This window comes from Anser brachyrhynchus (genome assembly GCF_964034855.1).
Source record: "Anser brachyrhynchus genome assembly, chromosome: W".
NCBI classification, from domain to species: Eukaryota; Metazoa; Chordata; class Aves; order Anseriformes; family Anatidae; genus Anser; species Anser brachyrhynchus.
The window spans coordinates 2,658,846-2,676,037 of record NC_137704.1 but is presented as its reverse complement, the minus strand read 5'-3'; the positions used below and the strand labels follow the sequence as shown (position 1 = coordinate 2,676,037).

At 48.5% G+C, this 17,192-nt stretch overlaps 2 protein-coding genes across 2 annotated transcripts in view; both read left to right on the top strand.

Moving 5' to 3' along the window:
- Positions 1-22: 22 nt before the first annotated feature.
- Positions 23-5,951, top strand: LOC308184967 (uncharacterized protein; the record flags this gene model as incomplete). Its single annotated transcript, XM_080572514.1, has 3 exons — positions 23-122; positions 201-711; positions 5,936-5,951. The coding sequence occupies exons 1-3, from the start codon at positions 89-91 to the stop codon at positions 5,949-5,951; spliced, it is 561 nt and encodes a 186-aa protein (XP_080428640.1). The 5' UTR covers positions 23-88.
- A 44-nt stretch (positions 5,952-5,995) lies between these two features.
- LOC308184966 (uncharacterized protein) overlaps positions 5,996-17,192 on the top strand; it is a gene marked incomplete at its 3' end in the record, with an annotated part of 95,142 nt that continues 83,945 nt past the window's right edge. The window contains exons 1-2 of the mRNA XM_080572513.1: positions 5,996-6,095; positions 6,174-6,672. Coding sequence (XP_080428639.1) covers positions 6,062-6,095; positions 6,174-6,672 — 533 coding nt within the window. The 5' untranslated portion in view covers positions 5,996-6,061. The remainder of the gene's footprint in view (positions 6,096-6,173; positions 6,673-17,192) is intronic.

The window sequence follows — 17,192 nt, the reverse complement described above, 5'->3', positions numbered from 1 at the left end:
TGCCCAGACTTAGCAGAAGACTGTCTGCGTTCTAAACGACCTGAGCCTCTATACCATTTTTTCACCTTGTCTACAGGGGCAACTTGCAATGCTACAGCTCGTTTCTCTAACCCAGCCACAGGGTCTGCCACAGGGGTTGGAATACCCTCTGCGGGGTCAACTTGCACTGCTACAGCTCGTTTCTCTGACCCAGACACAAGAGTGGGAGCAGCTGCAGGAGCTGGAGCTGCTGCAGGGGCTGGAGTGGCTGCAGGAGCTGGAGCTGGAGCAGCTGCAGGGGCTGGAGCGGCTGCAGGAGCTGGAGCTGGAGCGGCTGCAGGGGCTGGAGCGGCTGCAGGAGCTGGAGCTGGAGCTGGAGCGGCTGCAGGGGCTGGAGTGGCTGCAGGAGCTGGAACTGGAGCGGCTGCAGGAGCTGGAGCGGCTGCAGGGGCTGGAGCTGGAGTGGCTGCAGGAGCCGGAGCGGCTGCAGGAGCTGGAGCGGCTGCAGGAGCTGGAGCTGGAGCGGCTGCAGGAGCTGGAGCTGGAGCGCCTGCAGGAGCTGGAGCGGCTGCAGGAGCTGGAGCGGCTGCAGGAGCTGGAACTGGAGCGGCTGCAGGAGCTGGAACTGGAGTGGCTGCAGGAGCTGGAGCGGCTGCAGGAGCTGGAACTGGAGTGGCTGCAGGAGCTGGAACTGGAGTGGCTGCAGGAGCTGGAGCGGCTGCAGGAGCTGGAGCTGGAGCGGCTGCAGGAGCTGGAGCTGGAGCAGCTGCAGGAGCAGGAGCGGCTGCAGGAGCTGGAACTGGAGCTAGGTTGCTAGTAGCATCAATTGCAGCTCGATAGGCACAAGCCAGACCCCAGCACGCCACAGTGATTTGTGTCACTTTGGAACTGCCAGAGTCATGACACCTTTTTTTCAAGCATTCTGCCAGCTTTTTAGGATTTTGCAGTTGTTCAGGGGTGAATGTCCAAAACACTGGAGGTGACCACTGCTCTAGAAACCTGCCCATATCCTCCCACACTCCCTGCCACTCGCAACTACCCCGCCTCAAGACAGATCTCCGGATGAGATTCCTAAGTAGCTGTTTAACCCTCAACAAAACCTGAAGCGCATTCAGGAGACATAACATACCAGCTACTATGAGGGAAAATTAACTCTGTCCTAACTGGAACCAGGACAGATATCCACCCCTTATTCCATACCATTTATGTCATGCTCAGGTTACACTCTTTCCAATACATTCTAATTAATCACCATTTTCATCTATGATATATAGCAATCATGGTAGTGATGACATACAGTATTATATAATAATTAACATACTACAATTCAACTCATGGGCTATTCTCACCCAGTATCAAATCCCCTTGAGGTACACACCTCATTAACTCTGTCCTAACTGGAACCAGGACAGCATACTAAGTCTATCTTTAACAACCTTTGTAAAACCATCCCTGGGAGAGGCAGGCACTGAGTGCTGCCCAGCCGGGGGGCTCTGGCTGCCCCTCCAACTCCTGGAGTCCTTGTTTGTGGGTCCTGCCTATGCCAGCGAGACCCTCCCATACGCTGTTTTTTGTTTGTCCCTGTTCTGATAGCCTGTCCCTATTCCTTTTTTGTTTTTGTCCCTGTTCTGTTAGACTATCCCTGTTCCTGTTCTTCATGTCCCTGCTTAAGGTGTCTCCTGAATCACCCTTCCTTGTTCCCTCTCAAGGCTTTACTTTCCTGATGGTCTCTACTTTAATAGTCGGATGTGATCACAAACCATGGGGCTTGTCGACCCCCATGGCCACACTCCCACATCTTCCCCTTCTTTATTAACATAAGAAAGCGCGATTAACTCAAATTAAGAAGGCAGGATCAACACAAACTAAAACACAGAGAAAAACTGCCAGGCATACTAATTCCATCTTTAACAAACTTTGTAACCCCATCCCTGGGAGAGGCAGGCACTGAGTGCTGCCCAGCTGGGGGGCTCTGGCTGCCCCTCCAACTCCTGGAGTCCTTGTTTGTGGGTCCTGCCTATGCCAGCGAGACCCTCCCATATGCTGTTTTTTGTTCGTCCCTGTTCCGTTTGCCTGTCCCTATTCATTCCTTTTTTGTTTTTGTCCCTGTTCTGTTAGCCTGTCCCTGTTCCTGTTCTTCATGTCCCTGTTTGTTTTCTTCTTGTCCCTGTTTGTTTTCTTGTCCCTGTTGGGGGGCGATTTGTGGCGTAAAGACCGCACGGAAAACGGGGTTCTTTCAGGATCTGTAACTGCTACCTCTTTATTGATGACATAACTTGAACTCTCTCTTACTGAAGGCATAACTTCATCTCTCAGAGTGAGGGCACAACTTCATTCTATCCCTTATTCAGGAAAGGCTCCCTTCCTATAACTTCCGCCTCACAGCAGTACCTTTCCACTAACTAGTCATTGGTCAACAACTTTGCCCGGCAACAGAAAACACCCAGCAACTTCCATGCTTTAATGGCTGGAGAACAAGCCACCCCAGACAAGAAGGTGTCACCTGAATCACCCTTCTTTGTTCCCTCTCAACTCTTTAAATTCCTGATGGTCTCATCCTTAAGAGTCGGATGTTATTACCAACCATGGGGCTTGTCGACCCCCATGGCCACACTCCCACATCTTCCCCTTCTTTATTAACTTAAGAAAGTGCTATTAACACATATTAAGAAGGCAGGATCAACACAAACTAAAACACAGAGAAAAACTGCCAGGCATACTAAGTCTATCTTTAACAATCTTTGTAAAACCATCCCTGGGCATGGCAGGCACTGAGTGCTGCCCAGCCGGGGGGCTCTGGCTGCCCCTCCAACTCCTGGAGTCCTTGTTTGTGGGTCCGACCTATGCCAGCGAGACCCTCCCATACGCTGTTTTTTGTTTGTCCCTGTTCTGATAGCCTGTCCCTGTTCCTGTTCTTCATGTCCCTGTTTAAGGTGTCTCCTGAATCACCCTTCTTTGTTCCCTCTCAACTCTTTACTTTCCTGATGGCCTCATCTTTAAGAGTCGGATGTTATCACCAACCATGGGACTTGTCGACCCCCATGGCCACACTCCTACAACTCCCCCTTCTTTATTAACATAAAAGAGCTCGATTAACACAAATTAAGAAAGCAGGTTTAACACAAATTAAGAAGGCGCGATTAACAGAAATTAAGAAAGCAGAGTAACACAAATTAAGAAAGCACTATTAACACAAACTAAAATACAGAGAAAAACGGCCAGGCATACTAATTCCATCTTTAACAAACTTTGTAACCCCATCCCTGGGAGAGGCAGGCACTGAGTGCTGCCTAGCTGGGGGGCTCTGGCTGCCCCTCTGTTGTGGTTTAACCCGGCTGGCAGCTAAACACCACACAGCCATTCGCTCCCCCTCCCCCCTCCCTCTCTGGGATGGGGGAGAGAAACGGGAAAGTGAAGCCGGTGAGTTGAGATAAAGACAGTTTATTAAGACCGGAATATAATAATAACAATAATAATAATAATAGTGATAATGATAATAGTATTAATAATAATAATGTGTAAGAAAACAAGTGATGCACAATGCAATTGCTCACCACCTGCTGACCGATGCCCAGCCTATCCCCGAGCAGCCAGCCCCCCCACCCCGGCCAGCCACCCCTATATATTGTTTAGCATTCAAAAGCATTCTTCTTACGGGTTACTTGGTAGAGCGGGTTTACAATCAGACTGTAATTTGGAATATGCATTCTCCAAAACCCCACGACACCTAGGAAAGTTTGTGTTTCTTTTTTGCTAGTTGGTGGAGACATAGCTGTTATTTTGTTGATCACATCCATTGGGATTTGACGGCGTCCATCTTGCCATTTTTTTCCTAAAAACTGGATCTCTCGTGCAGGTCCTTTAACTTTATTCTGTTTTATGGCAAAACCGGCCTTCAGAAGGATTTGGACTATTTTCTTCCCTTTCTCGAAAACTTCTTCTGCAGTGTCACCCCACACAATGATGTCATCGATGTACTGCAGGTGTTCAGGAGCTTCCCCCTGCTCCAGCGCAGACTGGATCAGTCCATGGCAAATGGTAGGGCTGTGTTTCCACCCCTGGGGCAGCCGATTCCAAGTATATTGGACTCCCCTCCAAGTGAAAGCAAACTGTGGCCTGCACTCTGCTGCTAGAGGGATGGAGAAGAATGCATTAGCGATATCAATTGTGGCATACCACTTGGCTGCCTTTGATTCCAGTTCATACTGGAGTTCTAGCATGTCCGGCACTGCAGCACTCAGTGGTGGCGTGACTTCGTTCAGGCCACGATAGTCCACTGTTAGTCTCCACTCACCATTAGACTTTCGCACTGGCCATATAGGACTATTAAAAGGTGAATGAGTCTTGCTGATCACTCCTTGGCTCTCCAGTTGACGAATTAGCTTATGGATGGGACTCAGGGAGTCTCGGTTGGTGCGATATTGCCGCCGGTGCACAGTTGTGGTAGCGATCGGCACTTGCTGTTCTTCAACCCTCAGCAACCCCACAACAGAAGGGTCCTCTGAGAGACCAGGCAAGGTAGACAACTGTTTAATGTCCTCTGTCTCCAAGGCAGCTATGCCAAAAGCCCAGCGGAACCCTTTTGGGTCCTTGAAATATCCTCTTCTAAGATAGTCTATGCCAAGGATGCACGGAGCATCTGGGCCAGTCACAATACGGTGCTTTTGCCACTCATTACCGGTTAGACTCACTTCAGCCTCCAATACAGTTAACTGCTGGGATCCCCCCGTCACACCATAAATACAGATGGGCTCTGGCCCTTTATAGCTTGATGGCATTAGAGTACATTGTGCACCGGTGTCTACCAAAGCCTTATACTTCTGTGCGTCTGACGTGCCAGGCCATCGAATCCACACAGTCCAATAAACTCGATTGTCCCTTTCCTCCCCCTGGCTGGAGGCAGGGCCCCTCTAGTCCTGGTCAGAATCTTCGTTTCTGTGTTTAAAGGACTGCCTGCTGGAAGTTGGAGCAGCAAACTTTTCAGAGAACTCCTTTTTCCCAATTGTTTTCCTTTGCAATTCACGTACCCGTGCCTCTAGGGTCGCAGTAGATTTTCCATCCCATTTTCTCATGTCCTCTCCATGGTCACGTAGGTAAAACCACAGGGTGGCGCGGTGTGTGTGCCCACCATATTGTCTTCCTTGCATAGATGAACGTTTACCCCTAATAGCTGAGACACTGGTTTGTACAGGTGGGGAGGAAAATAATCTCTCTTCAAGTTGGTGGATCTTTTCAGAAAGTTTCTCCAAAGTATTCTCTTTTAGCTGGTGGACACTGGTTCGTTCAGGTGGAGGGGAAGATAAATTCTCTTTAAGTTGGTGGACCTCTTCAGAGAGTTTCTCCACAGCTGAGACACAGGCCTGTAGGGAAGAGGAGAGATTTCCTTCGTACTGCCGGAGTATTTTAGTCACTTCATTCACTGTGGGATTCTCCTCCGCTTTCCAGGCTAGTATTGCCAATGAGCTGGCATATGATGATGGTGCACTCTGTACAAACTTCCGCCACATGGGTAGTGTACACCGGACTGCATCTGGATCTGCGGATGTTTGTGCGTCGTCTAGGTCCTTATAAATTACTTCCCGTACGGCCAATTCCCTCAGGTACTGAATTCCCTTCTCCATGGTGGTCCATTTGCCTGGTAGACATACAAGTTCTTCCTTGAAGGGATACCTTTCCTGCACAGCTGACAGGAGACGCCTCCAGAGGCTGCGAGATCGTGCTCCATCTCCAATTGCTTTGTCAATGCACGCGTCCCTAGCAAGGGATCCCAGCCGCCTGGCTTCCTTGCCCTCTAATTCCACATAATTGGCTCCCGTGTCCCAGCACCGGAGCAGCCAGGTGACAAGCTGCTCACCTATACAGCGACCAAAATCTTTTCGCACATCTCGTAGCTCACGCTGGTATAGAGTCCGGGTAGTTACTGTTGATTTTTCGACATCCTCATCCTCATCTTCAGTCTCCTGCACCTTTGATGGCCCAGCCTCGTCTTCACTATGCCCAGACTTAGCAGAAGACTGTCTGCGTTCTAAACGACCTGAGCCTCTATACCATTTTTTCACCTTGTCTACAGGGGCAACTTGCAATGCTACAGCTCGTTTCTCTAACCCAGCCACAGGGTCTGCCACAGGGGTTGGAATACCCTCTGCGGGGTCAACTTGCACTGCTACAGCTCGTTTCTCTGACCCAGACACAAGAGTGGGAGCAGCTGCAGGAGCTGGAGCTGCTGCAGGGGCTGGAGTGGCTGCAGGAGCTGGAGCTGGAGCAGCTGCAGGGGCTGGAGCGGCTGCAGGAGCTGGAGCTGGAGCGGCTGCAGGGGCTGGAGCGGCTGCAGGAGCTGGAGCTGGAGCTGGAGCGGCTGCAGGGGCTGGAGTGGCTGCAGGAGCTGGAACTGGAGCGGCTGCAGGAGCTGGAGCGGCTGCAGGGGCTGGAGCTGGAGTGGCTGCAGGAGCCGGAGCGGCTGCAGGAGCTGGAGCGGCTGCAGGAGCTGGAGCTGGAGCGGCTGCAGGAGCTGGAGCTGGAGCGGCTGCAGGAGCTGGAGCGGCTGCAGGAGCTGGAGCGGCTGCAGGAGCTGGAACTGGAGCGGCTGCAGGAGCTGGAGCTGGAGCGGCTGCAGGAGCTGGAACTGGAGTGGCTGCAGGAGCTGGAGCGGCTGCAGGAGCTGGAACTGGAGTGGCTGCAGGAGCTGGAACTGGAGTGGCTGCAGGAGCTGGAGCGGCTGCAGGAGCTGGAGCTGGAGCGGCTGCAGGAGCTGGAGCTGGAGCAGCTGCAGGAGCAGGAGCGGCTGCAGGAGCTGGAACTGGAGCTAGGTTGCTAGTAGCATCAATTGCAGCTCGATAGGCACAAGCCAGACCCCAGCACGCCACAGTGATTTGTGTCACTTTGGAACTGCCAGAGTCATGACACCTTTTTTTCAAGCATTCTGCCAGCTTTTTAGGATTTTGCAGTTGTTCAGGGGTGAATGTCCAAAACACTGGAGGTGACCACTGCTCTAGAAACCTGCCCATATCCTCCCACACTCCCTGCCACTCGCAACTACCCCGCCTCAAGACAGATCTCCGGATGAGATTCCTAAGTAGCTGTTTAACCCTCAACAAAACCTGAAGCGCATTCAGGAGACATAACATACCAGCTACTATGAGGGAAAATTAACTCTGTCCTAACTGGAACCAGGACAGATATCCACCCCTTATTCCATACCATTTATGTCATGCTCAGGTTACACTCTTTCCAATACATTCTAATTAATCACCATTTTCATCTATGATATATAGCAATCATGGTAGTGATGACATACAGTATTATATAATAATTAACATACTACAATTCAACTCATGGGCTATTCTCACCCAGTATCAAATCCCCTTGAGGTACACACCTCATTAACTCTGTCCTAACTGGAACCAGGACAGCATACTAAGTCTATCTTTAACAACCTTTGTAAAACCATCCCTGGGAGAGGCAGGCACTGAGTGCTGCCCAGCCGGGGGGCTCTGGCTGCCCCTCCAACTCCTGGAGTCCTAGTTTTGGGTCCAGCATATGCCAGTGGGACCCTCACATATGCTGTTTTTTGTTTCTCCCTGCTCTGTTAGCCTGTCCCTGTTCCTGTTCTTCATGTCCCTGTTTAAGGTGTCTCCTGAATCAGCCTTCTTTGTTCCCTCTCAACTCTTTACTTTCCTGATGGCCTCATCTTTAAGAGTCGGATGTTATCACCAACCATGGGACTTGTCGACCCCCATGGCCAGGCTCCCACATCTCCCCCTTCTTTATTAACATAAAAGAGCTCGATTAACACAAATTAAGAAAGCAGGTTTAACACAAATTAAGAAGGCGCGATTAACAGAAATTAAGAAAGCAAGAGTAACACAAATTAAGAAAGCACTATTAACACAAACTAAAATACAGAGAAAAACTGCCAAGCATACTAATTCCATCTTTAACAAACTTTGTAACCCCATCCCTGGGAGAGGCAGGCACTGAGTGCTGCCTAGCCGGGGGGCTCTGGCTGCCCCTCCACCTCCTGGAGTCCTTGTTTGTGGGTCCTGCGTAAGCCAGCGTGACCCTCCCATAAGCTCTGTTAGTTCGTCCCTGTTCTGTTAGCCTGTACCTATTCATTCCTATTCTGTTTTTGTCCCTGTTCCGTTTGCCTGTCCCTATTCATTCCTTTTTTGTTTTTGTCCCTGTTCTGTTAGCCTGTCCCTGTTCCTGTTCTTCATGTCCCTGTTTGTTTTCTTCTCGTCCCTGTTTGATTTCTTCATGTCCGTGTTTGGGCGCGATTTGTGGTGTAAAGACCGCACGGACACCGGGGTTCTTTCAGGATCTGTAACTGCTACCTCTTTATTGATGACATAACTTGAACTCTCTCTTACTGAGGGCATAACTTCATCTCTCAGAGTGAGGGCACAACTTCATTCTATCCCTTATTCAGGACAAGCTCCCTTCCTATAACTTCCGCCTCACAGCAGTACCTTTCCACTAACTAGTCATTGGTCAACAACTTTGCCCGGCAACAGCAAACACCCAGCAACTTCCATGCTTTAATGGCTGGAGAACTAGCCAACCCAGACAAGAAGGTGTCACCTGAATCACCCTTCTTTGTTCCCTCTCAACTCTTTAAATTCCTGATGGTCTCATCCTTAAGAGTCCGATGTTATCACCAACCATGGGGCTTATCGACCCCCATGGCCAAACTCCCACATCTTCCCCTTCTTTATTAACAGAAGAAAGCGCGATTAACACATATTAAGAAGTCGGGATCAACACAAACTAAAACACAGAGAAAAACTGCCAGGCATGCTAAGTCTATCTTTAACAATCTTTGTAAAACCATCCCTGGGAGAGGCAGGCACTGAGTGCTGCCCAACCGGGGGGCTCTGGCTGCCCCTCCAACTCCTGGAGTCCCTGTTTGTGGGTCCTGCTTATGCCAGCGAGACCCTCCCATACGCTGTTTTTTGTTTGTCCCTGTTCTGATACTCTGTCCCTATTCATTCCTTTTTTGTTTTTGTCCCTGTGCTGTTAGCCTGTCCCTGTTCCTGTTCTTCATGTCCCTGTTTGTTTTCTTCTTGTCCCTGTTCGTTTTCATGTCCCTGTTGGGGGGCGATTTGTGGCGTAAAGACCGCACGGACAACGGGGTTCTTTCAGGATCTGTAACTGCTACCTCTTTATTGATGACATAACTTGAACTCTCTCTTACTGAAGGCATAACTTCATCTCTCAGAGTGAGGGCACAACTTCATTCTATCCCTTATTCAGGAAAGGCTCCCTTCCTATAACTTCCGCCTCACAGCAGTACCTTTCCACTAACTAGTCATTGGTCAACAACTTTGCCCGGCAACAGCAAACACCCAGCAACTTCCATGCTTTAATGGCTGGAGAACAAGCCACCCCAGACAAGAAGGTGTCACCTGAATCACCCTTCTTTGTTCCCTCTCAACTCTTTACTTTCCTGATGGCCTCATCTTTAAGAGCCGGATGTTATCACCAACCATGGGACTTGTCGACCCCCATGGCCATGCTCCCACATCTCCCCCTTATTTATTAACATAGAAGAGCTCGATTAACACAAATTAAGAAAGCAGGTTTAACACAAATTAAGAAGGCGTGATTAACAGAAAATAAGAAAGGAAAAGTAACACAAATTAAGAAAGAACTATTAACACAAACTAAAATACAGAGAAAAACTGCCAGGCATACTAATTCCATCTTTAACAAACTTTGTAACCCCATCCCTGGGAGAGGCAGGCACTGAGTGCTGCCCAGCCGGGGGGCTCTGGCTGCCCCTCCAACTCCTGGAGTCCTTGTTTGTGGGTCCAGCATATGCCAGCGAGACCCTCCCATACGCTGTTTTTTGTTTGTCCCTGTTCTGATAGCCTGTCCCTATTCATTCCTTTTTTTGTTTTCGTCCCTGTTCTGTTAGACTATCCCTGTTCCTGTTCTTCATGTCCCTGTTTAAGGTGTCTCCTGAATCACCCTTCTTTGTTCCCTCTCAACTCTTTACTTTCCTGATGGCCTCATCTTTAAGATTTGGATGTTATCACCAACCATGGGACTTGTCGACCCCCATGGCCACGCTCCCACATCTCCCCCTTCTTTATTAACATAAAAGAGGTCGATTAACACAAATTAAGAAAGCAGGTTTAACACAAATTAAGAAGGCGCGATTAACAGAAATTAAGAAAGCAAGAGTAACACAAATTAAGAAAGCACTATTAACACAAAATAAAACACAGAGAAAAACTGCCAGGCATACTAATTCCATCTTTTACAAACTTTGTAACCCCATCCCTGGGAGAGGCAGGCACTGAGTGCTGCCCAGCCGGGGGGCTCTGGCTGCCCCTCCAACTCCTGGAGTCCTTGTTTGTGGGTCCAGCATATGCCAGTGGGACCCTCCCATATGCTGTTTTTTGTTTCCTCCTGCTCTGCTAGCCTGCCCCTGTTCCTGTTCTTCATGTCCCTGCTTAAGGTGTCTCCTGAATCACCCTTCTTTGTTCCCTCTCAACTCTTTACTTTCCTGATGGCCTCATCTTTAAGAGTCGGATGTTACCACCAACCATGGGGCTTGTCGACCCCCATGGCCACACTCCCACATCTTCCCCTTCTTCATTAACATAAGAAAGCGCGATTAACACAAATTAAGAAGGCAGGATCAACACAAACTAAAACACAGAGAAAAACTGCCAGGCATACTAAGTCTATCTTTAACAATCTTTGTAAAACCATCCCTGGGAGAGGCAGGCACTGAGTGCTGCCAAGCCGGGGGGCTCTGGCTGACCCTCCAACTCCTGGAGTCCTTGTTTGTGGGTCCAGCATATGCCAGCGAGACCCTCCCATACGCTGTTTTTTGTTTGTCCCTGTTCTGATAGCCTGTCCCTATTCATTCCTTTTTTTGTTTTCGTCCCTGTTCTGTTAGACTATCCCTGTTCCTGTTCTTCATGTCCCTGTTTAAGGTGTCTCCTGAATCACCCTTCTTTGTTCCCTCTCAACTCTTTACTTTCCTGATGGCCTCATCTTTAAGATTTGGATGTTATCACCAACCATGGGACTTGTCGACCCCCATGGCCACGCTCCCACATCTCCCCCTTCTTTATTAACATAAAAGAGGTCGATTAACACAAATTAAGAAAGCAGGTTTAACACAAATTAAGAAGGCGCGATTAACAGAAATTAAGAAAGCAAGAGTAACACAAATTAAGAAAGCACTATTAACACAAAATAAAACACAGAGAAAAACTGCCAGGCATACTAATTCCATCTTTTACAAACTTTGTAACCCCATCCCTGGGAGAGGCAGGCACTGAGTGCTGCCCAGCCGGGGGGCTCTGGCTGCCCCTCCAACTCCTGGAGTCCTTGTTTGTGGGTCCAGCATATGCCAGTGGGACCCTCCCATATGCTGTTTTTTGTTTCCTCCTGCTCTGCTAGCCTGCCCCTGTTCCTGTTCTTCATGTCCCTGCTTAAGGTGTCTCCTGAATCACCCTTCTTTGTTCCCTCTCAACTCTTTACTTTCCTGATGGCCTCATCTTTAAGAGTCGGATGTTACCACCAACCATGGGGCTTGTCGACCCCCATGGCCACACTCCCACATCTTCCCCTTCTTCATTAACATAAGAAAGCGCGATTAACACAAATTAAGAAGGCAGGATCAACACAAACTAAAACACAGAGAAAAACTGCCAGGCATACTAAGTCTATCTTTAACAATCTTTGTAAAACCATCCCTGGGAGAGGCAGGCACTGAGTGCTGCCAAGCCGGGGGGCTCTGGCTGACCCTCCAACTCCTGGAGTCCTTGTTTGTGGGTCCTGCCTATGCCAGCGAGACCCTCCCATATTCTGTTTTTTGTTTGTCCCTGTTCCGTTTTCCTGTCCCTATTCATTCCTTTTTTGTTTTCGTCCCTGTTCTGTTAGACTATCCCTGTTCCTGTTCTTCATGTCCCTGTTTAAGGTGTCTCCTGAATCACCCTTCTTTGTTCCCTCTCAACTCTTTACTTTCCTGATGGCCTCATCTTTAAGAGTCGCATGTTATCACCAACCATGGGACTTGTCGACCCCCATGGCCATGCTCCTACATCTCCCCCTTCTTTATTAACATAAAAGAGCTCGATTAACATAAATTAAGAAAGCAGATTTAACACAAATTATGAAGGCGCGATTAACAGAAATTAAGAAAGCAAGAGTAACACAATTTAAGAAAGCACTATTAACACAAACTAAAACACAGAGAAAAACTGCCAGGCATACTAATTCCATCTTTAACAAACTTTGTAAAACCAACCCTGGGAGAGGCAGGCACTGAGTGCTGCCCAGCCGGGGGGCTCTGGCTGCCCCTCCAACTCCTGGAGTCCTTGTTTGGGGGTCCTGCGTAAGCCAGCGTGACCCTCCCATACGCTCTTTTTGTTCGTCCCTGTTCTGTTAGCCTGTACCTATTCATTCCTTTTCTGTTTTTGTCCCTGTTCCGTTTGCCTGTCCCTATTCATTCCTTTTTTGTTTTTGTCCCTGTTCTGTTAGCCTGTCCCTGTTCCTCTTCTTCATGTCCCTGTTCGTTTTCATGTCCCTGTTGGGGGGCGATTTGTGGCGTAAAGACCGCACGGACAACGGGGTTCTTTCAGGATCTGTAACTGCTACCTCTTTATTGACAACATAACTTGAACTCTCTCTTACTGAGGGCATAACTTCATCTCTCAGAGTGAGGGCACAACTTCATTCTATCCCTTATTCAGGAAAGGCTCCCTTCCTATAATTTCCGCCTCACAGCAGTACCTTTCCACTAACTAGTCATTGGTCAACAACTTTGCCCGGCAACAGCAAACACCCAGCAACTTCCATGCTTTAATGGCTGGAGAACAAGCCACCCCAGACAACAAGGTGTCACCTGAATCACCCTTCTTTGTTCCCTCTCAACTCTTTAAATTCCTGATGGTCTCATCCTTAAGAGTCGGATGTTATTACCAACCATGGGGCTTGTCGACCCCCATGGCCACACTCCCACATCTTCCCCTTCTTTATTAACATAAGAAAGCGCGTTTAACACAAATTAAGAAGGCAGGATCAACACAAACTAAAACACAGAGAAAAACTGCCAGGCATACTAAGTCTATCTTTAACAATCTTTGTAAAACCGTCCCTGGGAGAGGCAGGCACTGAGTGCTGCCCAGCCGGGGGGCTCTGGCTGCCCCTCCAACTCCTGGAGTCCTTGTTTGTGGGTCCGGCCTATGCCAGCGAGACCCTCCCATACGCTGTTTTTTGTTTGTCCCTGTTCTGATAGCCTGTCCCTATTCATTCGCTTTTTGTTTTTGTCCCTGTTCTGTTAGACTATCCCTGTTCCTGTTCCTCATGTCCCTGCTTAAGGTGTCTCCTGAATCACCCTTCTTTGTTCCCTCTCAAGGCTTTACATTCCTGATGGCCTCTACTTTAAGAGTCGGATGTGATCACCAACCATGGGGCTTGTCGACCCCCATGGCCACACTCCCACATCTTCCCCTTCTTTATTAACATAAGAAAGCGCGATTAACACAAATTAAGAAGGCAGGATAAACACAAACTAAAACACAGAGAAAAACTGCCAGGCATACAAAGGCTATCTAACAAACTTTGCAACCCCATCCCTGGGAGAGGCAGGCACTGAGTGCTGCCCAGCTGGGGGGCTCTGGCTGCCCCTCCAACTCCTGGAGTCCTTGTTTGGGGGTCCTGCGTAAACCATCGTGACCCTCCCATATGCTCTTTTTGGTCATCCCTGTTCTGTTAGCCTGTACCTGATCATTCCTTTTCTGTTTTTGTCCATGTTCCGTTTGCCTGTCCCTATTCATTCCTTTTTTTTTTTTGTCCCTGTTCTGTTAGCCTGTCCCTGTTCCTGTTCTTCATTTCCCTGTTTGTTTTCTTCTCGTCCCTGTTCGTTTTCATGTCCCTTTTGGGGGGCGATTTGTGGCGTAAAGACCGCACGGACAACGGGGTTCTTTCAGGATCTGTAACTGCTACCTCTTTATTGATGACATAACTTGAACTCTCTCTTACTGAAGGCATAACTTCATCTCTCAGAGTGAGGGCACAACTTCATTCTATCCCTTATTCAGGAAAGGCTCCCTTCCTATAACTTCCGCCTCACAGCAGTACCTTTCCACTAACTAGCCATTGGTCAACAACTTTGCCCGGCAACAGCAAACACCCAGCCACTTCCATGCATTAATGGCTGGAGAACTAGCCACCCCAGACAAGAAGGTGTCACCTGAATCACCCTTCTTTGTTCCCTCTCAACTCTTTAAATTCCTGATGGTCTCATCCTTAAGAGTCCTATGTTATCACCAACCATGGGGCTTGTCGACCCCCATGGCCACACTCCCACATCTCCTCCTTCTTTATTAACATAAGAAAGCGCGATTAACACAAATTAAGAAGGCAGGATCAACACAAACTAAAACACAGAGAAAAACTGCCAGGCATACTAAGTCTATCTTTAACAATCTTTGTAAAACCATCCCTGGGAGAGGCAGGCACTGAGTGCTGCCAAGCCGGGGGGCTCTGGCTGACCCTCCAACTCCTGGAGTCCTTGTTTGTGGGTCCTGCCTATGCCAGCGAGACCCTCCCATATTCTGTTTTTTGTTTGTCCCTGTTCCGTTTTCCTGTCCCTATTCATTCCTTTTTTGTTTTCGTCCCTGTTCTGTTAGACTATCCCTGTTCCTGTTCTTCATGTCCCTGTTTAAGGTGTCTCCTGAATCACCCTTCTTTGTTCCCTCTCAACTCTTTACTTTCCTGATGGCCTCATCTTTAAGAGTCGCATGTTATCACCAACCATGGGACTTGTCGACCCCCATGGCCATGCTCCTACATCTCCCCCTTCTTTATTAACATAAAAGAGCTCGATTAACATAAATTAAGAAAGCAGATTTAACACAAATTATGAAGGCGCGATTAACAGAAATTAAGAAAGCAAGAGTAACACAATTTAAGAAAGCACTATTAACACAAACTAAAACACAGAGAAAAACTGCCAGGCATACTAATTCCATCTTTAACAAACTTTGTAAAACCAACCCTGGGAGAGGCAGGCACTGAGTGCTGCCCAGCCGGGGGGCTCTGGCTGCCCCTCCAACTCCTGGAGTCCTTGTTTGGGGGTCCTGCGTAAGCCAGCGTGACCCTCCCATACGCTCTTTTTGTTCGTCCCTGTTCTGTTAGCCTGTACCTATTCATTCCTTTTCTGTTTTTGTCCCTGTTCCGTTTGCCTGTCCCTATTCATTCCTTTTTTGTTTTTGTCCCTGTTCTGTTAGCCTGTCCCTGTTCCTCTTCTTCATGTCCCTGTTCGTTTTCATGTCCCTGTTGGGGGGCGATTTGTGGCGTAAAGACCGCACGGACAACGGGGTTCTTTCAGGATCTGTAACTGCTACCTCTTTATTGACAACATAACTTGAACTCTCTCTTACTGAGGGCATAACTTCATCTCTCAGAGTGAGGGCACAACTTCATTCTATCCCTTATTCAGGAAAGGCTCCCTTCCTATAATTTCCGCCTCACAGCAGTACCTTTCCACTAACTAGTCATTGGTCAACAACTTTGCCCGGCAACAGCAAACACCCAGCAACTTCCATGCTTTAATGGCTGGAGAACAAGCCACCCCAGACAACAAGGTGTCACCTGAATCACCCTTCTTTGTTCCCTCTCAACTCTTTAAATTCCTGATGGTCTCATCCTTAAGAGTCGGATGTTATTACCAACCATGGGGCTTGTCGACCCCCATGGCCACACTCCCACATCTTCCCCTTCTTTATTAACATAAGAAAGCGCGTTTAACACAAATTAAGAAGGCAGGATCAACACAAACTAAAACACAGAGAAAAACTGCCAGGCATACTAAGTCTATCTTTAACAATCTTTGTAAAACCGTCCCTGGGAGAGGCAGGCACTGAGTGCTGCCCAGCCGGGGGGCTCTGGCTGCCCCTCCAACTCCTGGAGTCCTTGTTTGTGGGTCCGGCCTATGCCAGCGAGACCCTCCCATACGCTGTTTTTTGTTTGTCCCTGTTCTGATAGCCTGTCCCTATTCATTCGCTTTTTGTTTTTGTCCCTGTTCTGTTAGACTATCCCTGTTCCTGTTCCTCATGTCCCTGCTTAAGGTGTCTCCTGAATCACCCTTCTTTGTTCCCTCTCAAGGGTTTACATTCCTGATGGCCTCTACTTTAAGAGTCGGATGTGATCACCAACCATGGGGCTTGTCGACCCCCATGGCCACACTCCCACATCTTCCCCTTCTTTATTAACATAAGAAAGCGCGATTAACACAAATTAAGAAGGCAGGATAAACACAAACTAAAACACAGAGAAAAACTGCCAGGCATACAAAGGCTATCTAACAAACTTTGCAACCCCATCCCTGGGAGAGGCAGGCACTGAGTGCTGCCCAGCTGGGGGGCTCTGGCTGCCCCTCCAACTCCTGGAGTCCTTGTTTGGGGGTCCTGCGTAAACCATCGTGACCCTCCCATATGCTCTTTTTGGTCATCCCTGTTCTGTTAGCCTGTACCTGATCATTCCTTTTCTGTTTTTGTCCATGTTCCGTTTGCCTGTCCCTATTCATTCCTTTTTTCTTTTTGTCCCTGTTCTGTTAGCCTGTCCCTGTTCCTGTTCTTCATTTCCCTGTTTGTTTTCTTCTCGTCCCTGTTCGTTTTCATGTCCCTTTTGGGGGGCGATTTGTGGCGTAAAGACCGCACGGACAACGGGGTTCTTTCAGGATCTGTAACTGCTACCTCTTTATTGATGACATAACTTGAACTCTCTCTTACTGAAGGCATAACTTCATCTCTCAGAGTGAGGGCACAACTTCATTCTATCCCTTATTCAGGAAAGGCTCCCTTCCTATAACTTCCGCCTCACAGCAGTACCTTTCCACTAACTAGCCATTGGTCAACAACTTTGCCCGGCAACAGCAAACACCCAGCCACTTCCATGCATTAATGGCTGGAGAACTAGCCACCCCAGACAAGAAGGTGTCACCTGAATCACCCTTCTTTGTTCCCTCTCAACTCTTTAAATTCCTGATGGTCTCATCCTTAAGAGTCCTATGTTATCACCAACCATGGGGCCTGTCGACCCCCATGGCCACACTCCCACATCTCCCCCTTCTTTATTAACATAAGAAAGCGCGATTAACACAAATTAAGAAGGCAGGACCAACACAAACTAAAACACAGAGAAAAACTGCCAGGCATACTAAGTCTATCTTTAACAATCTTTGTAAAACC